We start from the raw sequence: 27,245 nt of genomic DNA, 5'->3' as shown, positions 1-27,245 counted from the left end.
TCATGCAGTAACATTTCTTTATTAATATATGTGACTATATAAGTAACAGTATTTTACAATCAGAAGTCATGGTATTCCGTTCTTGAGCAATGAGGGGATAACACCCAAGATGAATATCAAATGATCCTGGCAGCAGCTGAGGAAATATTTCCTGGCTATGGCATGGCTCACTAACTCACCAAAACCAGTGGGACATTTGGTAAACAAACCAGACATGCTGACAAACCCATGGTGAGCTGTGGTCGATATCGTTATTGATTCGAGAGCGGGGGTTAAAATCACTGTAGCGGAAGAGGGTATCTGTCAGTGATTCCCAGAAATTTCACATTCTTACATTATGTTCTTGGCCACACGTGAACTAATGTGATGATTAGCTTTGAATAAATACTTAAGAAAAAACATGTTGTTCTATCATATAAAATTGTATGTAAGTACAGCATTTCCATGTCAATAACTGTACAAAGGAGATCAATTGACTGACATACTGACACCCTTTGATATTTTCCTTTGCTAAATTCATGATAGAGTATCTAAAAAAGCCATTCCCCGCATTTCCTGACTGCATTAAACTCTCTCCGTATAATTGGAAGAACTCAAAGCGCCGCTCCCACTGATTCAAAGTAGTCAACCTTACTGAATCTTTTGTTTCTTCTTCCGAGCAATGGTACAAAGTCTCTTCAACAATAGAACTGTCAGCACTGTAACCATTAGGACCAGAGACAGCAGGAAAATCATCACATCTACACAATGGTAAACATACCAAGGGAGTCGGTACGATTCTGAGCGTAAATGTGCTGCACCTTTGTGCCGAGCAACATACTCAATCCAGAAAATGGCTCTCTCCATTGGAGACTCTGGTTGATCCCTGTGGAGAGCAGAGAGTTTCTGCATGTTATCCCGATAGGACGTGTTGTTTATGACCTCATGAAGTGCTTGCAAGAGATCTGATGACTGCAACGTTGCAATATCTATCACTTTTGCTCCACCTCGGATTTCAAGTCTGAGTAAATTGTCAAACTGGTCAAAAAGCAGAGGAATGCCAACTACTGGCACTCCATGATAGATAGCTTCATAAATTCCATTGGTGCCACCATGGGAAATGAATGTTCGTATCTTGGGGTGCCCTAGAAGGTCATTCTGAGGGATCCATTTTGCCAGTAGCGTATTATTTCCTATGTTGGGAGGGATCTTTCCATCGTATCTCCAAATAACTTTCTGAGGTACTTGAGCAAAGGCCTCTGCAATTTTCATTGTAATTTGCATTGGCAAAGAGCTGATAATGGTCCCCAGAGACATCACAATAATCCCATGATCCCCTGAGGATTGGACAAATTCTTCAAACTCTGCTGCGAGAGGTTTGGATGGTTTACACTGGAATCCCCCAATGTAAACAATGTTTGGCATGGTGGGTCTCGGGAATTCAAATATAAAATCAACTCTCATCAGCCACACATCTGCCCTCAGGAGAATCATCTCAATATCTGTGTCGGGGCCCAGATGGCGATGGCAGAGTTCATTGTAAATGGGCTGAATAATAAATCTTGAAGCAGATAGTTGAAAAAGATTTAAGATGACATTTAGTGTTCTTTGTAGAAAACTCATTTTGTCTGTAAATTGAGATCCAACGATTGGGATATAGGAAGGTGGTGATGGGGCAGAGAGGAAATGAGCTTCCCCACTCATGAACCATCGAACATTATACACCAAAGGGAGTTTTAAATAATAAGCAAGGATTGGACCTGTGCCAAAAGCAGGATCAGTAAGCAGCAAGTCAAATTTTGCATCTTCAAGTTGCCTCAGCACTCCTTCAGTATTGAAAATTGCACTGGTGAAATCTCTAGCACAAGCATGGTATGAATACAAAGCAGACCATAGCTCATATTGTAGCTGAACGAAGACCCATGGCATCAGACCATTGTTTAAGGCTGCCAATGTGTTTTGTAGATATCTTTGTATTACTTTTTCAGTTTCATTCTTGCCAAGGCATTTTTGCGTTTGAACCACAATGGATCGATAGAGATCAGACCTCTCCTTGGTGTACCAAGCTTCTGAGGGATGAACCACGGTGATACTGTGTCCATGAAGTTTCAGTCCTTCTATTAGAATTCTCATATTGATCCAGTGACTTCCATCAACAGGAACAACCAATATATTAGCCCCCTCGGTAATAGGACAAGACAGGGTGATGATGGTAAGGATACAAGCAGCCAGTAATTGACTTCTCCATCCAGAAGGCTCCATACTCAGAAGGACAGATATCCAATTCCTATTGGAGAATCGAATGTAAGTAACAGTGACACGAGAATACATTGGAATTAATGTGACATTCCCGTTGTTTCCACTCCTTTAACATAGAACATAGAACAGTACAGGCCCTTCGGCCCTCAATGTTGTGCCGAGCCATGATCACCCTACTCAAACCCACATATCCACCCTATACCCATAACCCAACAACCCCCCCCTTAACCTTACTTTTATTAGGACACTACGGGCAATTTAGCATGGCCAATCCACCTAACCCGCACATCTTTGGACAGTGGGAGGAAACCGGAGCACCCGGAGGAAACCCACGCACACAGTGGGAGGACGTGCAGACTCCACACAGACAGTGACCCAGCCGGGAATCGAACCTGGGACCCTGGAGCTGTGAAGCATTTATGCTAACCACCATGCTACCCTGCTGCCAGACCAGCACAGTGTTTAATACCAGAACAGTGTTTTGCTTAAACAAAATCAAGCTCGAGGCCCTGTTGGTAAATTCTCTTGGAGTTGCAGCTCGTGACAAGAGTTTATCAAGTTTCTTCAACAGCACCAACAATTTATATTTAAATCGCACATACAACCTAATAATACGTCCCAAGGTGCTTCACAGGAGCATTTTAAAGCAACATTTGGCACCAAGTCACATTAGATGATTTTTGCACGCATGGCCAAAAAACAGATTGATTTTAAGGAGTGTCTTAAAGGGGGAAAAGGGAGGTTGAGTGGACGATTGTTGAGGGAAAGAATTCCACAGTTTAGGACCTGGCCAGCAATGATGCAGTAATCAAAATTGGGGATACTCAAGAGCAGAATTAGCTAAATTCAGGGGCGGGATTCTCCCCTTCCTGGCGGGGCGGAAGGTCTCGGCCAGGGCCGGCTCAAGGTACCGGCAACACGGGCAGTCGCCCGGGGCGCCATGTGCTGGGGGCGCCATCAAGGAGTGCGTGACTGGCGTCAGAGACCCGGCGCATGCGCAGTTGGGCCGGTGCCAACCAGCGCATGCGCGGTGGCCGCCCCGCACAAACATGGCAGATGGATCCAGGCTCGCCGGTGGAAGAAAGGAGGCCTGCGACAGAGAGACCGTCCCGCCGATTGGTGGGTCCCGATCATGTACCAGGTCACTCCCCACCCCCCTCCCCCCCCCCCGGCAAACGGAGTCCCCTCCCCCGGTGAACGGAGCCCCCCCCGCGGTGAACGGAGCCCCCCCCCCCCGGTGAACGGAGCCCCCCCCCGGTGAACGGAGCCCCCCCCCCAGTGAACGGAGCCCCCCCCCAGTGAACGGAGCCCCCCCCCAGTGAACGGAGCCCCCCCCCCGGCAAACGGAGTCCCCCCCCCCCCGGTGAACGGAGCCCCCCCCAGTGAACGGAGCCCCCCCCCGTGAACGGAGCCCCCCCCCCAGTGAACGGAGCCCCCCCCCCAGTGAACGGAGCCCCCCCCCCCAGTGAACGGAGCCCCCCCCCCAGTGAACGGAGCCCCCCCCCCCCCAGTGAACGGAGCCCCCCCCCAGTGAACGGAGCCCCCCCCCACCCCCCCAGTGAACGGAGCCCCCCCCCCCCCCAAAGTGCGCCAAAGTTCAGCTTGCCCGGGGCGCCAGCAACCCTAGGGCCTTTTCTGGTCTCGGGGGGACGGAGTGGCGTGAAGCACTCCGACGTCAGGCGGCCCCAAAGGTGCGGAATCCACTGCACGTTCAGGGGCTAGGCCGGCGCCGGAGTGGTTTGCGCCCCGCCAGCCGGCATGGAAGGCCTTTGGCGCCACGCCAGCCGGAGTCGAAGGGACACTGCCGGCCTGCACGAGTCCACGCATGCGCGGGAGTGCAGTGGTTGCTGACGTCATCCCCATGCATGCGCAGTGGGGGGTTCACCTTCGCGCCGGCCATCACTGAGGCCTACACGGCTGGTGCGTAGGAAAAGAGTTCCCCCACGGCACAGGTCCGCCCGCACCGGCCAAGCCACCGTGGGGGCACCCCCCGTGGCCAGAGGCCTGATCGCCCTGCCCCCCCCCCCAGGACCCCGGAGCACTTCTGCGCCGCCAGGTCTCGCTGGTAAGGGACCTAGTCCAGTCCAATTTACGCCGGCGGGACCTGCATAGAACGAGCGGTACTTCGGCCCATCGCGGGTCGATGAATCGCCAGGGGGGCCGCTGCGAGTAGCTGCTGACCAGCACGGCACGATTCCCGCCCCCGCCGAATCTCCGGTGCCGGATTCACGCTGCGCCCCCCCGGCGATTCTCCGACCAGGCGGGGGGTCGGAGAATCTCGCCCAAAGCGAGGAGCTTGAAAATAAGGATGAGAATTTCAAAACCAAAGCATTGCTTGTCCAGGAGCCTTTGAGTACCGGGGTGGAGGGGTGAATGGTTCTGAGTGAGTGTAAGAGTTATAGCTGGGGGAAGGGCAATTATGATGCCATTAGACATAACTTAGGATGTGTTGGTTGGAGAAGTAGGCTGCAAGGGTTGGGCACACTGGATATGTGGAGCTTGTTCAAGGAACAGCTATTGCATGTTCTTGATAAGTACGTACCAGTCAGGCAGGGAGGAAGGGAGGGAGCGAGGGAACCCTGGTTTACCAAAGAAGTGGAATCTCTTGTTAAGAGGAAGAAGGAGGCCTATGTGAAGATGAGGCATGAAGTTTCAGTTGGGGCGCTTGATAGTTACAAGGAAGCGAGGAAGGATCTAAAGAGAGAGCTGAGACGAGCAAGGAGGGGACATGAGAAGTCTTTGGCAGGTAGGATCAAGGAAAACCCAAAAGCTTTCTATAGGTATGTCAGGAATAAAAGAATGACTAGGGTAAGAGTAGGGCCAGTCAAGGACAGTGGTGGGAAGTTGTGTGTGGAGGCTGAGGAGATAAGCGAGATACTAAATGAATACTTTTCGTCAGTATTCACTCAAGAAAAAGATAATATTGTGGAGGAGAATGCTGAGACCCAGGCTATTAGAATAGATGGCATTGAGGTGCGTAGGGAAGAAGTGTTGGCAATTCTGGACAAGGTGAAAATAGATAAGTCCCCGGGGCCAGATGGGATTTATCCTAGGATTCTCTGGGAAGCCAGGGAAGAGATTGCTGAGCCTTTGGCTTTGATTTTTATGTCATCATTGGCTACAGGAATAGTGCCAGAGGACTGGAGGATAGCAAATGTGGTCCCTTTGTTCAAGAAGGGGAGTAGAGATAACCCCGGTAACTATAGGCCGGTGAGCCTAACGTCTGTGGTGGGTAAAGTCTTGGAGAGGATTATAAAAGATACAATTTATAATCATCTAGATAGGAATAATATGATTAGGGACAGTCAGCATGGCTTTGTGAAGGGTAGGTCATGCCTCACAAACCTTATCGAGTTCTTTGAGAAGGTGACTGAACAGGTAGACGAGGGTAGAGCAGTTGATGTGGTGTATATGGATTTCAGTAAAGCGTTTGATAAGGTTCCCCACGGTCGTCTATTGCAGAAAATACGGAGGCTGGGGATTGAGGGTGATTTAGAGATGTGGATCAGAAATTGGCTAGTTGAAAGAAGACAGAGAGTGGTAGTTGATGGGAAATGTTCAGAATGGAGTTCAGTTACGAGTGGCGTACCACAAGGATCTGTTCTGGGGCCGTTGCTGTTTGTCATTTTTATAAATGACCTAGAGGAGGGCGCAGAAGGATGGGTGAGTAAATTTGCAGACGACACTAAAGTCGGTGGAGTTGTAGACAGTGCGGAAGGATGTTGCAGGTTACAGAGGGACATAGATAAGCTGCAGAGCTGGGCTGAGAGGTGGCAAATGGAGTTTAATGTGGAGAAGTGTGAGGTGATTCACTTTGGAAAGAATAACAGAAATGCGGAATATTTGGCTAATGGTAAAATTCTTGGTAGTGTGGATGAGCAGAGGGATCTCGGTGTCCATGTACATAGATCCCTGAAAGTTGCCACCCAGGTTGATAGGGTTGTGAAGAAGGCCTATGGTGTGTTGGCCTTTATTGGTAGAGGGATTGAGTTCCGGAGCCATGAGGTCATGTTGCAGTTGTACAAAACTCTAGTACGGCCGCATTTGGAGTATTGCGTACAGTTCTGGTTGCCTCATTATAGGAAGGATGTGGAAGCTTTGGAACGGGTGCAGAGGAGATTTACCAGGATGTTGCCTGGTATGGAGGGAAAATCTTATGAGGAAAGGCTGATGGACTTGAGGTTGTTTTCGTTAGAGAGAAGAAGGTTAAGAGGTGACTTAATAGAGGCATACAAAATGATCAGAGGGTTAGATAGGGTGAACAGCGAGAGCCTTCTCCCGCGGATGGAGGTGGCTAGCACGAGGGGACATAGCCTTAAATTGAGGGGTAATAGATATAGGACAGAGGTCAGAGGTGGGTTTTTTACGCAAAGAGTGGTGAGGCCGTGGAATGCCCTACCTGCAACAGTAGTGAACTCGCCAACATTGAGGGCATTTAAAAATTTATTGGATAAGCATATGGATGATAAGGGCATAGTGTAGGTTAGATGGCCTTTAGATTTTTTCCATGTCGGTGCAACATCGAGGGCCGAAGGGCCTGTACTGCGCTGTATCGTTCTATGTTCTATGTTCTATGTTCTAAGAACAGGGGTGGCTGAGTTTTGAGTGACTTCAAGTTTACAGACAGTAGAAGATGGGAAGCTGACCAAAGGTGCGTCGGAAGAATCAAGTCCACAACAAAGGCATGGACGAGGGTTTCAGCGGCAGATGAGCTGAGGCCGGGGCGGAGTCAGGCAAAGTTACAGAGGCTTTCTGAATAATGGCAGGAGTGTGTGGTCGGATGCTGGTTTCAAAGTGATATATCACACCAAAGATGTGAACAGTCTTGGTCAGCCTGAGGTAGATGCGTGGGAGGGAGCACCGAGTCGGTGGCTATGGAATGGAATTTGTAGTCGGGGCTTTGGTCTTCCTAATATTTACCAGTTCTAATTTCTGCTTCTAACAATTTGCGACAGCACTGGCTCCGTACCTGTGGGAGATGTTCACAGACTCACTCGAGAGGGGCACCTTGCCTCCAACTCTAACACAAGCCACCATATCACTGATACCCAAGAAAGACAAAGACCCAACGAATCATGCAGACCCATTTCGCTGCTCTGTGTGGACGTGAAAATACTCGCAAAAATCCTGGCTAAGCGGCTGGCGAACTGCATACCAGAGGTGGCTGCAGAGGACCAGAAGGGCTTTGTTAAGGGTAGACAGCTAACAACAAACATCAGGCGACTGCAAACATGATAATGACCCCATCCGGGAAAGAACACCAGAGGTGATCATCTCCCTGGACGCAGAGAAGGCCTTCAACAGAGTCGAGTGGAAGTACCTCATTGATGTTTTAGAGTTGTTTGGGCTGGAGACAGGGTTCACCTCATGGCCGAAACTCCTGCTTAATGCCCCCAAGGTGAGCATACGTACCAACACCACCAGCTCTGAATACTTCCAGCTGCACAGAGGCACAATACAGGGATGCCCGCTGTCCCCTTTTCTACTCACCCTGACAACTGCGCCTCTGGCGATCACCCTCAGAGCACGAGAAGCTGGAAGGGAATCCGAAGAGGAGACAGAGAGCACAGAGTCTCACTCTGCAGATTCCATGCTCCTCTGCATCTCAGACCCACAAAACGAAATGGAATGGACCATGAAGCTCCTGAGAGAGTTGGGAGCCATCTTGGGCTCGACCCAAGGATCCCCAAAAAGGTCCTACAAAGAAGAAGAAACATGGGGGGCCCGGCCCTCCCAAACCTGCAGTACTAACACTGGGCAGCCACTGCAGAAAGAGTGAGGGATGGGTGAAAGAACCAGAAATGGAATGGGTAAGGACGGAGCAAAGCTTCTTTTCATGGACGACTCTCTGGGCACTTCCATCCCTGGCAACCAAACACCCAACAAGCCTAATGGTGGTAGCCACACTCTGAACCTGGAACCAAAAGAGACAGCACTTCTGTCCAACCAAAATGTCCACTATGGCCCCCATCTGCGGCAACCACAAGTTTGTGCTAGCCATGCTAGACGCCGCCTTTAGGAGGTGGAGAGAGGACAGGTGGACACTGACTATTAGGGACTTCTAAACAGAGGGCAGGCTGGCAGCCCTCGAGGAACTGACAGAGAGACTGCAGCTAACCAACAGGAATGAATTCCGACATCTATATTTAAGACCTTCCTCCGTAAAGGAGACAACAACATACCCACAGACCCCGAGATGCACAATATTAGAGGAATTGCTGGATGCATATAACCTGGGAGGGGGGGGACTATGGGTACCTGTATGGATGACTATTAGAAAGGACATGCTCCCCACTAGACGAAGCATGAGAAAATTGGGAGGAAAAACTAGGAATGGAAATAGGGTGGGGCAAAGTACTGAACAGGGCCACCTCCACCTCCACTTGCGCATGGCTAAGCCTCATGCAACTGAAAGTGGTGCACAGAGCATACCTGACAAGAATCTGAAGGGGCAGGTTCTTCCCGGAGGTGGAGGACAAGTGTGAACAGTGCCAGGGAGGCCCGGCCAACCACGCCCCGTGTCCTGGGCCTGCCACAGATTTGCTGGGTTCTGGCCAGCCTTCTGCAAGGCAATACCCAAGGTTGTGGGGGTGAGGATGGCGCAGGGCATAAGAGTCGCAGCCTTTGGGGTATTGGACAGAGCTATTTATGGCGACAAGGGCCCTTGTTTGTCCTTCCCTAATCACCCGCCAAAAAATCCTGCTCAGCTGGAGATCAGCAGCACCACCCACAGCTGTAGACTGGCTGGCAGACCTGTCGGAATTTCTCCAGCTGAGAAAAATCAAGTTCGTCATCCGAGGGCTTCCACAAAAGGTGGAGGTCAGGGAGAGAGGAGGGGGAGGTTCCGGAACAGCCGGGATGAACAATAGGGATCCCAGAGCAAGACCATAAAGAATAAAACCCCCAAAGAAATATCTAAAACAGGAAAGGGAGGGGTGGGGGGGGGGGGGGGGGGGGGGGTATGGAGCCAATCGACAAAGGGGGAGGAAAAGGGGAGGGAAAGAGCTGCATTGTGATGACAATCACCTACTGCAAAATATGTGATCCTATAAAGTCTCCTAAAACAATAAAAATGAGTGGGGGGGGGGGGGGGGGGGGGGGGATTGATGCTCGTGGAGAGCTTTTGTAAATTGTACCCAATCCGCATACCTTTGTTCCTGTGTAAAATGAAAAATATCAATAAAAGCATTTTTATTTTAAATGACATTTCTGCTCACCTCGCTGGATGTCGGTCAATCGGTCTGATAAACTGGTGACTGTGTTGGGGTTGGGGGTGGTGGTGGTGAAGTACAGCTGGGTGTTGGCAGCATGTCAGTAATAGAACATAGAACAGTACAGCACAGAACAGGCCCTTCGGCCCTCGATCTTTTGCCGAGCAATGATCACCCTACTCAAACCCACGTATCTACCCTATACCCGTAACCCAACAAACCCCCCTCACCCCCCAAAACCCAACCTTACTTTTTTAGGACACTACGGGCAATTTAGCATGGCCAATCCACCTAACCCGCACATCTTTGGACTGTGGGAGGAAACCGGAGCACCCGGAGGAAACCCACGCACACACAGGGAGGACGTGCAGACTCCGCACAGTGACCTAGCCGGGAATCGAACCTGGGACCCTGGAGCTATGAAGCATTTATGCTAACCACCATGCTACCGTGCTGCCCCTTTCTGTGTGCTTTCTGCTGTGCTTTCAGGTGATGTTGCCAAGGGTGTGTATAGATGGGAACTGGGATTAGGGGGGGGGGGGGGGTCAAGGAGAATTCCTTGGGGGACACCAGGGATAACAGCGTGGGAGCAGGAAAATAAGCCATTACAAGTAAGACTCTTACCAAAGTTAGATAGATAAGAATGGAAACAAGCAGGTCCAGCCTCACCCAGCTGGACAAATGTGGGAGGCACTGGAGGAGGATGGTGAGACCCCTTGACCCCCCCCCCCCCTTTCAACATTTTTATACCTGGTAAAGAGAAATGTTCGAAGAATCTGACAACATCCTTTTAATGTTACAGTTTTCCCCAGGGTTGTACATCGCGGCGGTGTCCGAGAGATTGATCAATTTCTGGAGACTCCGGGCCAATCCTGGAACCCCAGCGGGAGGAGTGGTTGTCAGTTCACAAACATGTACTTTCCACCTCAACACTTCTGCTTTGAACCCAGCCTGTCGCCATTCTGAGAAAATGAGGCGCACTAAATTATTTATTTACTTCTTGAAAACCAGCGACCGAGTTTTCAAGACTGGGGTTGCAAAGCAGCAGACCGTTCCTTTCTTGATTTTTTGTGCGGATTCTGGTTCTTTGTGAAAGGACAGTTACACTGCCATTTGTTTCTTGACCAGTTCTGCGCCCACAACAATTGTTTGTACAGTCGCTATGAATCTGAACAGTTGCTCACGTCGGAAAGATTTATTTTATCCAACAGCAGATTGCAAATTTATAGAGTCATCGCTTACTTACTGATGAATCCGTTAAATGTCTTGTTGACGCGGGGGTGAAGAAAGTTTAGTCCAAAGTTTTAATTGATTGTGTAACTCTGAACCTTGTTCTTCTCTTGCCGCCATCTGAGCTAGCCTTTACCCGATCTGATAAGTATGTGTTTAACCCCTTCCATTCAGAATTGCTCGATATTCATGACGACACAAAGCATTTAAGTAGTTCTCCACCCCTCCCGCCGCCAATATTAAACTAAGAGCAGAAAGACTGAATGAGTGGAGGAATTGCCAAGGCTGAGTGGGAACTAACTGTTGGGTTAGCTGTGTGAGTGACTGCAGTAAGCTTCAGAGAGTCGTGTCGCTGAATTTCTGATGGGACTAAATATGAGCATTGACACTTCTGGACACCTCTTCTGTTCTTTGTGCCATTCCTACTCCCTTCAGTCCTATACATTTTTTGTCATTTTATCTCTCTTGGTTTTCCTGTCTCAGACCTTCCTTTGTTCATAGAATCATAAACTCTCTACAGAAGGAGACCATTCGGCCCATTGAAAGAGTACTCCACCCAACCCCACACCCCCACCCTATCCCCGCAAATTCAATTAATCTTTTGGACCAGAAGGGGCAATTTGCGCATGGCCAATCCACCTAACCTGCACATCTTTGGACTGTGTGAGGAAACCGAAGCCCCCGGAGGAAACCCACGCAGACGCAGGGAGAACGTGCAGACTCCGCACACAGTCAGCCAAGGTCAGAATCGAACCAGGGTCCTTGGAGGCAACAGTGCTAACCACTGTGCCACGCCACTCTTTCCCATTTCACTTGCTTATAACCTTCTACTTTTCCATTTTCTCCCAGTCCCTATGAAAGACCACTGACCTGAAACCATAGCTTCCGGGTTCCCCAGGTTAGGATTTGGGGGGGTACCCAAATTGGAGGGAGGGATAACGCAGAATCGCCGAGCAGAAACTTATAGCCAAGTTCCGCACACATGAGTACGGCCTCAACTGGGACCTTGGCTTGATGTCGCATTACATTTACCCCCCCCCCCCCCCCCCCCCCCCACCCCACCATCTGGCCTGGCTTGGGACAATTCACACTTCTTTAACTTGTGATTATCCCTCTCTCCAGTTGCTCCATCTGGACCTGTAAAGACTCAATTACCTGCAAAGACTCACATTCAAAGTATCGTCTTGCATCTTTGACTTTGTTTATATATATGTTTCTGGAACCCACCTCTTCATTCACCTGAGGAAGGAGCTGTGCTCTGAAAGCTAGTGATTTGAAACATACCTGTTGGACTTTAACCTGGTGTTGTAAAACTTCTTACTATATTTCAATCATAATACCTGTTTCTTTTGCCGGCACTTCATAAGCACTTAAATCATGTTGCTTTTGACCTGCGGTTGCAAGAAGGACTTGGCAATGGGGATTGTGGTCCTCGTGTGCTTGGAGAACATTCGCTGATGAGGCCAGACTCTGCCGTGGCACATTTTGCAGCCTAAGATATGCAACATAGAAATCTGTTTGGCCTTGGGCACATTTCTCAAGTTGATGCTTGGCTAAATGCACCGCCCTTTCTGCCAGGCCGTTGGACAGTGGATACAGGGGACTACTCGTGATGCATGAAAAGTCCCTGAACTCTCCAGAAATGAACTGACGAGTGTCGTCTGTCATTATCTGTTGTGGGATGCCGTGTGTGGCAAAGTTTCTCTTGAGCTTGCCTATGACTGTGGTGCTCTTCAGTTCTGTTAGTGGTTGATTTAAAAAGAATCAGAGTATAATTCACAACCCCAAAGTTTGCAGGGTAGGTGGATTGGCCATGATAAATTGCCCCTTAAGTGGAAAGAAAAATGAATTGGGTACTTTAAATTTATTTTTTTTAAAGTACATGTCAAGGACTTATCCTATTTACTGCTTCATTCGAAGATATCAGACATCGTGAATGACCATGGAAGATCTAGGACCTCATGTAGGCAGCAGGGTAGCATGGTGGTTAGCATAAATGCTTCACAGCTCCAGGGTCCCAGGTTCGATTCCCGGCTGGGTCACTGTCTGTGTGGAGTCTGCACGTCCTCCCCCTGTGTGCGTGGGTTTCCTCCGGGTGCTCCGGTTTCCTCCCACAGTCCAAAGATGTGCGGGTTAGGTGGATTGGCCATGCTAAATTGCCCGTAGTGTCCTAATAAATGTAAGGTTGGGGGGGGGGGGTTGTTGGGTTACGGGTATAGGGTGGATATGTGGGTTTGAGTAGGGTGATCATGGCTCGGCACACCATTGAGGGCCGAAGGGCCTGTTCTGTGCTGTACTGTTCTATGTTCTATGTTCTATGTAGATGGCTTGGTGCAGCTTGCGTGTGTAGCATGGTGCACACCTGGATATTTCCCTCTCTATGTCTGCATACATTGAGGGCCAGTTTATGAAAGTACTTTGCCCTCTACCTGGTTGCTTCCAAACCTGGTGCCCTTGGTGGAGTTGCTAGGTTTACGATGATGAACACTGACCATGCAGTATCAGCCCACTCACATGGGGAAGAATGTGCAGAGCTTGTTGGGAAGCTCCTTTCAGGACTCGGGCCTAACATTCATAATGACATTGGAGCTGACTGTAAATGAGATTGGCCTGGAGGACATCCTTAAGTTCCTCATTACGATGAGACAATGGAACCTGTATGGTTATGTCAATGTCCTCCTCATGGTCTGCCTGGCCAGTGGTGCGCAGGAAAGCCCTGGAAAGAGAAACTGGCAGGTACAATTCCTTACCACATTTGTAGATGACACTGAGGTTGCAGCGCTGTACCTGAGCATCATGTGCTGCAGTCACTGCAGGGTGACGAGGCTTTTTAAGAATAGTGATGAGTGGCTGATGATCAATTTCAACATTTACAGGACGGTCATATATGAAATCTTGTGATTTCTGATGAGCAAAGACCAGGGCAACGAGTTCCTTCTCGATTTGGGCATAACAAGTCTTTGTGTCAGTGAAGGCTCTTGATGTGAAAGCTACTGGCCTGGCATTCTGGGCATTTTGTTCTCTATATTCTTCTTATTATTATTTGAATTTGGATCTTCTGAACTAATTTGTGTTGTGACTTCTTCTTTGCTTATTACCTCATAACATGTCTCTATCTATTAACGCTACATTCCTGATTATAGTGACTTTGTTCCAGCCTTCTAATCTGTCCATTATTTCCTTTTCTGCCCCCATGGCACAGGCCTGCCCGCCGATCGGTGGGCCCCAATTGCGGGCCAGGCCACTGTGGGGGCACCCTCCGGGGTCAGATCGCCCCGCACCACCCCGAGAACCACGGAGCCCGCCCACGCCGCCAATCCCGCTGGTCAGGTAAGTGGTTTAAACCACGCCGGTGGGCGAGGCCTGTCAGCAGCGGGACTTCGCCCCATCGCAGGCCGGAGAATCGCCGTGGGGGGCCCGCCGAATCTTGGGGAGCGGAGAATTCGGGACACGGCGGGGGCGGGATTGCCGCCGGCCCCAAGCGATTCTCCGACCATTCCGCCCCTGATTCTTATTTCCCTCTTGATTGTAGTTCTTTTTCTCCTTCCAAACTAATGGGTCTGTATCATTCTCTCCGTCTGAAAAATCAAACAAACAGGTTAAAGTAGAAGAGTGCCCTATTTCTTTTTTTTTTTAATTTGTGTTTTCTATTCTTGTCTGATATTCCAGAAGTGCCCTCTCCACGACTTCCGGATTTCCTTTGCCACCATCAGTTTCTTTTTTCTTTCTTTGCTGGCGTGAATTTTTTCTCATGGACATACATCATACAATTAAGGCCAGTTAAGCCTCCTCCTTCTATCATTGCACCCCTGAGTGAGATTGAAGAATCTCAAACACCTCCTCTGTCGCTCGCACAGTGGTCCAATCTGGTCTGAACTTTCCCTGATACATTTCGGGTATTGCTACTGCCTTCACTTCAATTTCTTTCATTCTGATTATGATAGGGTTTTTATGAAAGGCAAGTTTAGAACACGACATTTGAACTCTATCACGTGTCCTATCAATGCTGATAACAGGTTTCAAGTCAGCGATGTCCCACTCTGCTTCATCACACAAGACAAGCAAATGTAGTAATCCCCTGACACTCAAAGCGAAACATTCCTTCCCTTCTACAGCCTCTTTATCATCTAGGGGCTTCAATTCTGCCTCCGGACCCTTTGTCACATCTACGGGTCTATTCTGATGCATATATTTCCCAAATCCATATTACGGGTCAATCATTAACTTCGTGCAACACTCGTTCATCCCTTGTCCGATTGATTTGGGAGTATGATCTATCCCATGGCACCGTATCATTGCAGTGATACACTCTCTAAATATTGTAATGCAGACTTTGTATCCCTGTGTCATTCCAACATCATGCAGAACGTACACTCCCTCACTAATTGGGACTCCAAGTTTGTCACTGCTCCACAATCCTGCACAGCCTCTCAGAGTCACGTTGTTGTCGGCAAAATTATCCTTGCAGTAATTACACGTTGTCATTAATCTACTATCCCACTTACATTGACACTTTCCGGAGTCAAAATCTACCTTGTGGTCACATACTTCAATCATTAAAGTTGCCTAATATTTCAAGAAAACAATCGTGGCAAAACTGAATGCCCCAAATCTCCCTGGGGGCTGCAGCATCCCCCCATTGCTGTCGTTGCAAATGCATTATCAAATCTCCTGAATACCCAGTATCTGACAGTTAACAAAAGTTAATAACGGTATTATTTCTGAAGTGTGATGCATTGTCCATTCTAAGTGATTTTGGCCTACCTCGAGAGGTCAACATTTCTGCTAACACCCTTGTGGTAGTGGCTCCATTTGCTTTGTAGGTGGGTCTAAGGTCAATTTCCCCCGTACAACTGTCAGCTTTGACCAAAAAGTACAGATTACATCTGCTGCTTCTAGGAAAAAGCGATCCAATGACCATTCCACCATTGGTTTCTCAGTTTTTATTCTCCCATCAGTTTTATTCCCTTTCTGGCCTCCACAGGCCACACATCGTTCACATGCTCGTCTAACTGCTGCTAAGTGTTTCCTCCAATATGCTATTCTAATTTCGCGCTTTCTCATTTCTCTTGCCACCACAGTGGTACCTCCATGTCCTGTAGCTTCATGTATCTGTCTAATGATTATTCGATGCTCGGCAGTTGTGTCCCCAATGTTCCCCAGAATGACCCTTCGAAGTCTGGCGAGCTCAACCACTTCCTCGTTGCCCTGACAGAGTTCTCCTGTTCCTTTTGTGTGTGCGTTCTGATGAATTATTTGGATATCCATATTTGCCAAAATTTCATCTATCTTTTCCCACTGCACTTTCTGTTCTAGTTGTTTATGTTTGCCCTTTGTCCAACCATTAAGTTTCCAGAACATCAGACCCTTCTCTAAGCCCTGCTGTACGAAAAAGCCGTCGGTTACTATGGTTGCTTCCTGCAGCTGTCTCTGCTGGCACTCCTTTACACCTTCAACTTCGAGGGTTTGTGCTGACCCAATAATAATTCCTTGTTTCTCCACCACTTTGTCTCCTGAATTTTTTTAAATGAATGCCCATCTGGCTTGCTCTTCGTCTTCCTTGATTTTACTACCATCAGTACGTATATAACACCCAAGCATTTACCAACTCCGTTTTGCTAACTGGTTTATCGAGTTTCTGTCCCTCTTTGATGTCATGAACAAACATTAAGTCAGGGTTCAAGAGAATGGTTTCCCATCTCTCCCATCGTGCTGTGTTTGCGCCTTGTTGGCAAACTTGTCTTTTGGTTAACTCCTTTAACGCCAGAAATTCAGTTGTGACATAAATCTTTTTACCAGCTGACAAATTTTCAATTTCTGCTATTCTTTTCGTTATGGCCGCTAGACGTTTCTCGAGGTCTGAAAACTTTTGTTCAGCCCATGACTAATTTCCTGTCAGATGTTTGATAGGTGTCTGATTACTATGATTAGCAAGCACCATGCCATATCCGTTTGCGTACAGGTCTAATTTAATGCTCAAATCATCCTCTTCATGTCTCTCTGCCAATGGCCCTGATGTTGCTACAGCTGTTTTTAACTGTTTTTAACCCCTCTGTGCTTCACTGGTCCACCTAAAATCCCCTCTCAAAGTTTCATAAATGGGTTTAGCATTAAGACTAAAGTCTTTCACTACGGGCCTCAAATACCCCAAAATTCCCACGGTTTTCTGAACCCCGTTTCTCGAAACGGGCGCCGTGATCTCAGCAACTTTCTCTCTCATCCCGACACTAGCTTCCCGACCTTCCTTTGATACTGAATAACCTAATCACTCCTGCCAATCTGGCATTTCTTTAACCCTATTTTAAACCCTTCTTCACTAAGTGTTTTAATAATCTTGGTCACTCTCTCTACATGTGTTCCCTGATTGTCATCTCCACTTAATACATCATCAATATATACTAAGGCCATCTTGTCTTTAATCAGCTCCCTTACTATTGCCTGAAAGTGATTTGGGGAAGTAACATTTCCCTGTGGCAGTCTACAGTATACGTAATGTTGAGTGCCAAAGATAAATGCTGTCTTCTCCCTGCTGCCTGGGTCTAATGGAACACTCCAGAATCCGTTTGCTAAACCTATACTAGTTAAATAAGTTTTGCCTGCCACCTTCTCCAATGTAGTTTGTGGATTTATCAAATACCATTTATCCTTTATTGTGACCTTGTTTAACGCTTTGTAATTCGTTACCATTCTAAATGTACCTTCAGGCTTGCTGACTGCTTGATGTGGGCTATTTTCCGAGGCATATGTGACCTCTTGAATAATCCCCTGCTGTTCTAATTCCTAAATCATTATCTCCAGCTCGGGTCAATTGCTTTTGGGGCTTGTGTTGGCCTCCTTGAATTGTGTGTTGGAATTGTGTGCTGATTGACCCTGTGTCATTCTTTCCTATTGCTAGGTTTGCTCCCATTAACACCTCTTCCATCTTTCGCCATGCATCGTCACTTAAAATACTTTTCTCTTTCTGTTTCCTTATTTCCTCCATGTTATCAATTGGTTTCAGTACCCTAATCTTCCCGGTATCTACCTTGATTAAATTTTTTCCTGCCATCAGATTCTCGTTTCCTGATACACCAACTCACCTAATCTCACTTCGGGTCTAACGTTTCTATTTCCTAAGACTCCCTCAATAGTGTAATCCTTTCCTGTCGGATTTCCAGCTTTTTCTCTAACCATTGACACTTCAGCCCCCGTCTCCACTATAAATCTCTCCCCACTCTATTCTACTTCTAATTCACCGTTTCCAGTTTCTGTGGTTTGATTTTGGATTGCCAGTTTTAGGGGAGAAGTCACATCCATTCAATTTGCACTGGGACCTCCTCTGCCTCTACCTTGGAATCCCCCTCTGGAGGGTCTCAAATATCGTGCAATGGTTGGTATCTTCTTTGGTCAATTCTCCCTGGATCAGCCGCTCCTCTTCTCCTATCCTCAATGAGCCTGTCTCTTTCTTCCCGACTGAGGGCCATAAACTGCTCCCTTGGTAAGTAATTTGGGTTTTGTGGCGGGGGTGGTCCTTGTGACCGTAGATTGTATCTGGGTTGTCGCATTGATGATTGAGCTAAGTTTTGTCCCTCTCTATCAGACATTTGTCCATCAGGGGGTCGGGCTTGAATGCTGTTTGTCTGCGTTCTCCTTTAGCTTGCTTCTCCCTGATTGCCTTTCCAGCTAAATCAAATTTGACCAGCTCCTTCCCAATCTCTCTTTTGGAAGATGTTAGCAGTATTGTAGAGAAACTATTTCCCCTTGGAATTTTGGGTCCCAGTTCCCTCAGGAATCTGACCACTTCAGCCCCCACTGCTTTAGTAACCTCATATATCTGATCAATATATGACGTGAGGTGTTCCCCTGCCTATGCTGCATCTGTCATTTCTTTCATTAACTTAGCTCTCTCATTCCCCCAATCCATTTGTCTATTAAATCAGACACTTCCCCCGTAACTATGTCTCCCACGGTATGTAGCTCAATCAATTTGGTCGCTTCATCGGACGCCCCCATTTTCCTTGTTAATTGTTGAACCCTCTGTGAATGCTCAATTTTTGTCTCCCCATCTTTCTTTGGGCCTGCTGTCTTCATTGCTGCTGCTACTATTTTATACGGAACCCTCCCTCCCTGTCCTTCCTCTGGGCCTAGTGTAAATGAGTGGACTATTTTCTCACCTCAGGAGAGCGACGTTCTTAAAGGGACGCTGGAAGGGGTTTCCCTAAAGGGAGCACAGCAATCCCAGCTATGCTTTGTTCTTCCTCACTTTCATGTGGATTAAAATAATCTATGAAAGTTCCTTCTTTATGTGAGTTAGATTGACTGGGCCAATTATCCTTTCTAAACTGTCCCAAATTGTTCCATTGCTCCATCTCTCTTGCCTGTATTCCAGGGCAAGAGTATTACCCTAACTGCCTCACCACTATTGACCAAAAAAGGGTCAAGATATTCTAAATGGTGAACAGGGATTCTCACTCCCTGACTCCTATGCAGACTGAGGGAGTGTTATTCGGGTCAAACTAGTGTTTAAAGTTATCCCCGGCATAACCCATATCTTCATAGAAGAATTTTCTTTACTTACCACTCAGTAGCTTACACACGGGTCCGGCTTGCTAAGTAGAGTAAAGTAAACTTTCTAATAATAATAACAACCACTCTTTCAGGTTATCAATTTAAACTTAACTTTATTTTCAAGTTAAAAAGATAAAAACGACTTTTACAGAAAGGTAAAAAAGATCTTTTCTTGTTCGGACCAGTTGTAAGACTTTCAAGTCTATCTTGACAATCAGTTTTCTTTAACGTTTGGTCTTCTGTTCCCTTCTCTGGGTTGCTCAGTCTTCAGATGTTGCTTGTCCCATCACCGAGGAAGATTATTCTGAATCTCTGCTCACTTTTCAGAGTTTTTATAGCAATTTGTGCAGCCTGACTTTTACAAATGACACCCTTCTGCTGTTTGAGACTAACAGTTGAGGGTTAGTTTCTATCGGTTAGAAGCGTGGCGCCTTAGCAACAGCGCGGCTTCATTCCACCAGCTCGCCATTACTTACTTTGAATTTGCTCGCTTTGCTTGACATGTAATAAATTTGTCTGTGTCTCTGTCAGTACTCTTTCAGATTTATGTCTTTTCTTAATGACTCTTTCAATCTCAACCCGGGTCATCTTTGGGTTAAGCTAATATCATGTTCAGGTTACCCCCTTTCGACTCTATCCTTATCTGGCTCGGCCATTTTCTAAAAGGTTTTAACGTCAAAATGGTGTATGTTATAGTATAACCTTGTCACCTTCTAGTTTTCTTTATTTGTTTTTTTTTCTTTTTTTATAAATTTAGAGTACCAAATTATTTTTTCCAATTAAGGGGCAATTTAGATTGTTCAATCTACCTATCCTGCACATCTTTGGGTTGTGTGGGTGAAACCCACGCAGACACGGGGAGAATGTGCAAACTCCACACGATGACCCAGGGCCGGGATTCGAACCCGGGTGCCTCCGTGCTGCCCTGTTTTCTTTATTTGTTAATCAGTTGTCTCATCTTATTACTGGTGTCAGCAAGTTTTCACACCTAACAGTTGTTCCCTATTTTAAACTTTAGATTCTGGCTGTTTATCTTAATTGTTCAATAAAATAATTGATTGCTTAAAGAATTGTGGAATACTGTTCCCTTTCATATAACTTAAGAATTTAAGTCGATCAAATGACTTTTTAAACTTGTAAATCAGAATGAATTGTTCCTATCTGTTTTCCTTCCCGTCTGTGAGGCTGTCTGCTTTTCAAACAGGCTGCTGCTGTTAACCCCTTGTGGGACTTCTCTCTTTCATTAAAAGTCTCAGGCATTCTCAGTGTTACTTTCTACGTTTTAAATGTCATATTTTTCCAATTTTTTATTACGCACAGTTTACTCCATATTATATTAATTGAAAAAATATCGTGATTCAGCATTTCAAGACAATGCTAATTATTCTGAATGTTTATGGATATATGTATTAAATTTAAAATCATTACTCCATCCCAACTAACTTTACTTTTACACAATTGCAAGGTAAGGCCAATGGTTTTACAGGAATAGTTAAGCGATGCAGATGGGTGTAGAAAGTTGTAATGGGTCAGTGATAGAATCTTAGAAAACTAAGATGGAGGCCATTCAGCCCATTGTGTCTGTGCTTGCCCTCTGCAGAAGCAATTAGACTAATGCCATTCCTCCAGTTTTCCCTTTCGCCCTGTGAATTTTTTCCTTTTCAGATAATCCTTTCTCTTTTGAACACCTCAATTGAACGCCTCGCCACTCTCAGGCAGTGCATTCCAGATCCTAACCACTAGCTGCATAAAATGTATTTTCCTTATGTCGTCATTGCACCTTTTACCAATTAACTCTTGTTCTCAATCCTCCCATCAATTGGAACAATTTCTCCCTATCAACTCTGTCCAGGCCCCTCATGATTATCACTATAGATTGAGGAAGTGGGATAAACTGTAGCAGTGTAGTTAAGAGGGATAAATGAGGTCAACCACTTTGGATTTGAAAAAGACAGGCCAGTATATCTTCTCAATGTTTTTTTTAAACTTTAGTGTTTACAATTATTTTTTTCCAATTAAGGGGCAATTTAGTGTGGCCAATCAACCTACCCTGCACATCTTTGGGTTGTGGGGGCGAAACCCAAGCAAACACGGGGAGAATGTGCAAACTCCGCACGAACCGTGACCCTGAGGCGGGATCGAACCTGGGACCTCGGCGCCATGAGGCAACTGTGGTAACCACTGCACCACCGTGCTGCCCTATATCTTCTCAATGATGACAAGAAGTCATGAGCTGTGACAAGGCAAAAATTTAGCACTCAAAGCACATATAAAGCTAGGAATTCTGCAGAGATTAACTCACCTCCAGACTCCTCAAAGCCTTTCCACTACCCAAAAGGCACACGTCAGCGATGCGATGGAATTCCCTCCACTTGCCTGGATGACTGCAGTTCCAACAGCAGTTAAGAAGCTTGATACATCAAGGCAAAGTGGGAGGAAGAGTTGGGAGAGGGTATGGAGGAGGAGTTCTGGTGTGAGGTGCTCCGAAGGGTGAACTCCTCCACCTCAAGTGCGAAGTTGGGTCTGATACAGCTGAAGGTGGTATATAGAGCACACCTTACCAGGGCAAGAATGAGCCGGCTGTATAGGGGGTGAAAGATGTGTGTGAACATTGCCGGTGCGGGGCGGGGGGGGGGGGAGGGGGGGGGGGGGGGGTACCTAGGGGCTGGTTCAGCTCACAAGGCTAAATCGCTGGCTTTTAAAGCAGACCAAGCAGGCCAGCAGCACGGTTCGATTCCCGTACCAGCCTCCCCGGACAGGCGCCGGAATGTGGCGACTAGGGGCTTTTCACAGTAACTTCATTGAAGCCTACTCGTGACAATAAGCGATTTTCATTTCATGTTCATATGTTTTGGTCCTGTCCAAAACTGGAGGATTACTGGAATCCTCATTTTTAGGGTAATCTCTAAAGTGGTGCACGTGAAACTGGACCCGGGCCCTCGGGAGGCCATATTCGGGGTGTCGGACCAGCCAGGGTTGGAAATGGGTGCAGAGGCAGATGTTGTTGCCTTCGCCTCGTTGATCGCCCGAAGGCAGATCCTGTTAGGATGGAGATCAACCTCTCCACCCTGGTGTGGTGGGGGGACCTGCTGGAATTCTTGACTCTTGAGAAGGTCAAATTTGAACTGAGGGGAAGGATGGAGGGGTTCCACAATTCATGGGTGTTATTCATTTTGCACTTTCAAGAATTGGATTACATCAAACATTTGGGGGGGGGGGAGCTGGGAGAGTTTGGGGAGGGGGACTGTATGTGTTAATGGTAACTATGGGTGATTCCTGATTCCTTTTTGTTACTTGTTTATGTTAACATGCGGGCCAATGTCTGGGGTTTGGTGGGATGATGGGATCGGTGTTATTGATATGGGGATTGACATTGCATTCGTTACTGATTGTTGTTTATTGTTGGGTGTAAATTTGGGAGAAAATGTGAAAAAGGAGAATAAAAATATTTTTTTAAAAAGAAGCTTGACACCATCCAGCACAAAGCGTCCCGTTTGATTGGCACGCCATCTCGAAAGACGTGCTTGTTAGGTGAATGGACATTCTGAATTCTCCCTCAGTGTACCTGAACAGGTGCTGTAGTGTGGCAACTAGGGGATTTTCACAGTAATTTTATTTCAGCGTGTAAAGGTTCTTTTACTCCACACAGACTAGTCACGGATGCCCCGATACCTGTGGGTGTCTCTCTCCTCCAAGTGTTGAAACCACAACCCGGAAGTGTCACGCTGGGACAGCTTCACAAGAGAGAGGGAGAAAGACTCTGTTGTTGAAAATACAGAAAAATGTGTCATTGGAAACGTGGAAGTCTGGCAATATCTGGTCTGAGAGAAATCTGAGAGGATACAGGGAAAGATCCCATGAAGGGTTAATAGCAGCTGCAAAGAGCAGGATTATGAAATGCAGATTCTTTCTCACAAGCAGGCTTAGCAAACACATGGGATTCTTGTATTAAGCTAAAACAATGGCTCGCACTTCATTGAAAGTAACTATCTTTGGAAGCATCTGGAAAAGGATGGATGAGAGTTTCAATTGAATGAAATGACGAATGTTTAAAACAGCCAGGTCTTTCAAGTCATAACCAAGTGAAATTTTAGCATACAGCTAAAAGCAAAGGTTTCAGACCTTCATTGAAATTAACTCTCTTAGTAAACAGTTGGAAAGGAAAGGATGAGGTTCAATTGAATTTGCTAACAATTCTAAGTGTGAAATTTTGCTAATATCAGGTAAATTAAAGAAAATTGGAGACAACCCATCTACGAGAAACATAATTTAAAGTCAAAATCAAAGACAAAGTTATGAGCTGGGGACAATTGGAAAATTAAACTATAGAAATGACAGGTATTAAAAGTAACACCTCTTGAAACCAAAGCATTTTGAATATCACACAGGAACTTTGAACATCACAAAGGACAATGTAATCAGATCTGAGAGGTGAGGTTATGCCCAAAATGAACAATTAGTCATATTAGAATGTTTACATCAAAGATACTTTTTACAATCAAAATGAAATAAGTTAATTGACAATAAGGTCATAAAAACTGAATAACTGTAAGAAAGAGAATAAAAACCCAGAGAGCAGAAGCAGAGCAGAACTCAGAGAGAGGAGAGAAGCATATTCAGCTCTCACAGCTCGGCCGTGGGAAAGACAAGACAAGCAGCCGAGCTTACACAGCTATACATCGAAAGAAGACCAGATTTTAAAAAGACGATTGATTGTCAAGGTGGGCCTGAAGGTCCCTTCAACCAACCAGATGGATACAGAAGCAAGATCTTTTTACCTTTCTGTAAAGAAAGTGTTTGCAGCTTCTAAAAGAAAAATATAATAATAAAATAACTTAATTTAATCTGAAACAGTGGTTATTCCTAAAGTCTACTTTACATACTTAGCAATGCAGGACCCAGGACATCGATGCTACTAAGTGGTAAGTAGATAAAATCTTCGGTGAATGTATGGGTTACACCGGGGGATAACTTGAAAATATAGTTTGACCTGAATAGCGCCCACCGAAGTCTGCATCGGAGTCAGGGATCAGAATCCCTGTTCACCATTTAGAATGTCGGCCCTTTTTGGTATAGGGGGAATTCTAAGAATAATGGTGGGTTTTCAAAAACAACTCACAGTTTTTTCCTGATCAGTGAGCTCAACCTTATTCCACATGGGTTACTCTGGCTGCCGCCTAACGACTGTGTGTGTCTCTCTCTTGTAGGTAGTGAAATACAACCCGGAAGTGCCACACTGGGGCAGCTTCACAAGACAGAGAGAGAGGGAACACTGTTGATTCCTGACCAGTTGAGCCCCTTGAGTGAGCGTTTTCGAAATAGAATTTTGGCCACTAAGGGCAATTTTTCATGGCCAATCCACCCAACCTGCACATCTTTGGACTGTGGGAGGAAACCGGAGTACCCGGAGGAAACCCACGCACACACGGGGAGGATGTGCAGACTCCACACAGACAGTGACCCACCCTTTACGGTTCTGTACTCCAGCTTTTTAGTGACGCCCCAGGACGGACAATGTGAGAGAGAGACTGGTCAAAGTTAATTTTTAAAATAATTTATTCAAGACTAAGCTCAACCAAACTCAGTCAATAAACACAGACACCACAATACTATGCTATGGAAAGAAAACCTAAACAACACAGTGTAAATACTTAGCATTACACAATTTACAAAATGATCCTAGACCTCTCCTCAACCTCTACCTAACTGGGGATTGCTGTAGACTGAGAGAATAAACTCACCACTCTTCGGATTGTTTTAAAAGTCTTTTCTGCTGCTGAGGAAAATACTTGATCTGTCTTGCTTGTTGCTGTCTTTTAGTTTTGCTGCTGGATCTTCCTTGTTTCTTCCTCTGCCCATGAAGTAATTGTCTGGTTGAACACCTCAATTCACTGCTTTCCGAAGAACGTTTCAGTGGACTGCCTCGGAATTAACTGCTGAAAAACAACTCTCACCTTGCCCAGAGTTTGATATTTTAGAGTACGTGACAACGATATTTTAAAGGCAGTTCACCTGAATCAATATGCTGACTCCTCCCATCGGTCAGTAACAGAACAATGGGTGTAAAGCGCTGACAGGATGAAACTGATATTGATCAGTTTCAATGACAAAGAGCCCAAAATGTTTTGGGAGGTGGACTGGGTGATCGCTTTGCTAAGCACCTTCGGTCTGTATGCATTTAGGACCCTGACCTTCCTGTTGCTTGCCATTTTAAGACAAGACCCTGTTCCCACGCCCACATGTCCGTCCTTGGCCTGCTGCAATGTTCCTGTGAAACTCAATGCAAACTGGAGCATCTCATCTTCCGGTTAGGCCTTCCGGTCTCAACATCGAATTCAACAACTTCAGATGATCAGCTCTACCCCACCTCGACCCCTTTGTTTTCATCCCATTTCTTTCTTTCTTTATATACATTTGCACCCCCCCCATCTTATCCTCCTTTCCTTACCTTTTCTCCCCTTTCCCACCCATGTCCCCCCTCCCCCCACACCTACATCTGTCACAGCTTACCCTCTGATTTTAGTTTCTCTGCCGTTTGGCCTTTCACACCTTTTATTCTCTCTGGGGTCTGCCATTCGCACTCTTTTCCCTTGGATTCTCTGGCGATTAGCACTCTTTTCCCTTGGTTTATGTGGAAGACTCATCTTTCATTCCCTCACCCTACAGTATAAATATTCTCCACTTTCCATGTCTTTTAGCTTTGACAAAGGGTCATCTGGACTCGAAACGTTAGCTCTTTTCTCTCTCTACAGATGCTGCCAGACCTGCTGAGATTTTCCAGCATTTTCTCTTTTGGTTTCAGATTCCAGCATCCACAGTAATTTGCTTTTATCTGATGTTTTGGGAGGTATCTAATGTATTGCAAAGTGTCCCAAGGTGGTTTCTGTGAACACTAAACGTTTTCCCATTAGTGGAGGCATTATTCTACATAGCTGGGGTAAAACTCGTTACCATTTCCATTGTCTCTCCTGTAGTTGGTCAAGGTTATCGACACCCCTCTGCATAATCTTATCAACTAGTTTTGCCATGACTCATGGCCCTTTTGTTCACTTCTTGGATGGTCTGGTGGTGTTGTCTATTCCGATGTCTGGTTTGCAGCTATTTTGCTTGAATGTAACCTTTAAAATAATACTGTCTTTAAAATGTCCGTTTCTCCACTTGAAATTAGCCATGTTGGATCAGGTTTAATATAATGTCCGTGTATCCTATGGAGTTCATCCAAATGATGGATTTGCTACATCTTACAAGTGTTAATGTAAGCCTACTTGTGACACTAATAAAGATTATTATCTACCATGTTAAATATTGCTTCCCTCCACCACTCATGCACTGTGGCAGCAGTGTGGATAATCTACAAGGTGCACTACAGCAACAAACCAAGGGTCCTTTGACAGCATCTTCCAGATCTGCGACCCCTATCACTTATATGGACAAGGGCAGCAGACACATCCTCAATGATTTCAACTTTTATCTCAACTCATCATGCCCTCTCTCCTTCGAGGTCACTGCCTCCTTCCCTCCCTTAATCTCTCCTTCCGTACTATCTCCTTTAAACCATGTGCGCATCCATTCTCTTGACCTTGTCATGTCTTGAGTCAATCACAGTTGAGGCCATTCCTGATCACTTCCTTGCATCGCTCTCCACTCATTATCCAATTTCCTTCTCCAAATACCATTTCCTTCTCTACCCATCCCTGAAAACAAATTTCCCTTAATTGCTTGGCCTTTGACCCTCTGTTCACCAATCTGCTCAGTCACATCCTCACCTTCACTTTTGATACCCTTGTTCCCACTGCTCTCTCACCTTGGTCATTCTGTGGTACCCAGAATTGGTCACAATATTCCAGTTGGGGTTGAACCATGGTTTAATAAAAGTTCACCAAAACTTCCTTTGTATTCATTGGTTCATGGAATGTTGCCATCACCGGCTGGGCCAGCATTTATTGCCCATCCCTGAGGGCATTTAAAAGTCAACCACATTGCTGTGGATGTGGAGTCACATGTAGGCCTGACCAGGTA

General features: G+C 46.3%; 1 protein-coding gene across 4 annotated transcripts in view; it reads right to left on the bottom strand.

Moving 5' to 3' along the window:
• LOC119975061 (UDP-glucuronosyltransferase 2A2-like) overlaps positions 1–27,245 on the bottom strand; it is a 35,255-nt gene continuing 8,010 nt past the window's right edge. Inside the window, exons 1-2 of one of the 4 annotated variants that reach the window (XM_038814554.1) lie at positions 10,692–10,905; positions 1–2,266 (exon numbers count right to left, since the gene is read on the bottom strand). In XM_038814554.1, the coding sequence (XP_038670482.1) occupies positions 631–2,241 (1,611 nt within the window). In that variant the 5' untranslated portion in view covers positions 2,242–2,266; positions 10,692–10,905 and the 3' untranslated portion in view covers positions 1–630. Of the gene's footprint in view, positions 2,267–10,199; positions 10,640–10,691; positions 10,906–27,245 lie in introns of those variants that run through there. The other 3 variants (XM_038814553.1, XM_038814557.1, XM_038814555.1) reach the window with 3 other exon arrangements.

This window comes from Scyliorhinus canicula, chromosome 12, assembly GCF_902713615.1.
Source record: "Scyliorhinus canicula chromosome 12, sScyCan1.1, whole genome shotgun sequence".
Taxonomy (NCBI): domain Eukaryota; kingdom Metazoa; phylum Chordata; class Chondrichthyes; order Carcharhiniformes; family Scyliorhinidae; genus Scyliorhinus; species Scyliorhinus canicula.
The sequence above is the reverse complement of the archived record's forward strand: the minus strand, read 5'-3'. Positions and strand labels throughout refer to the sequence as shown.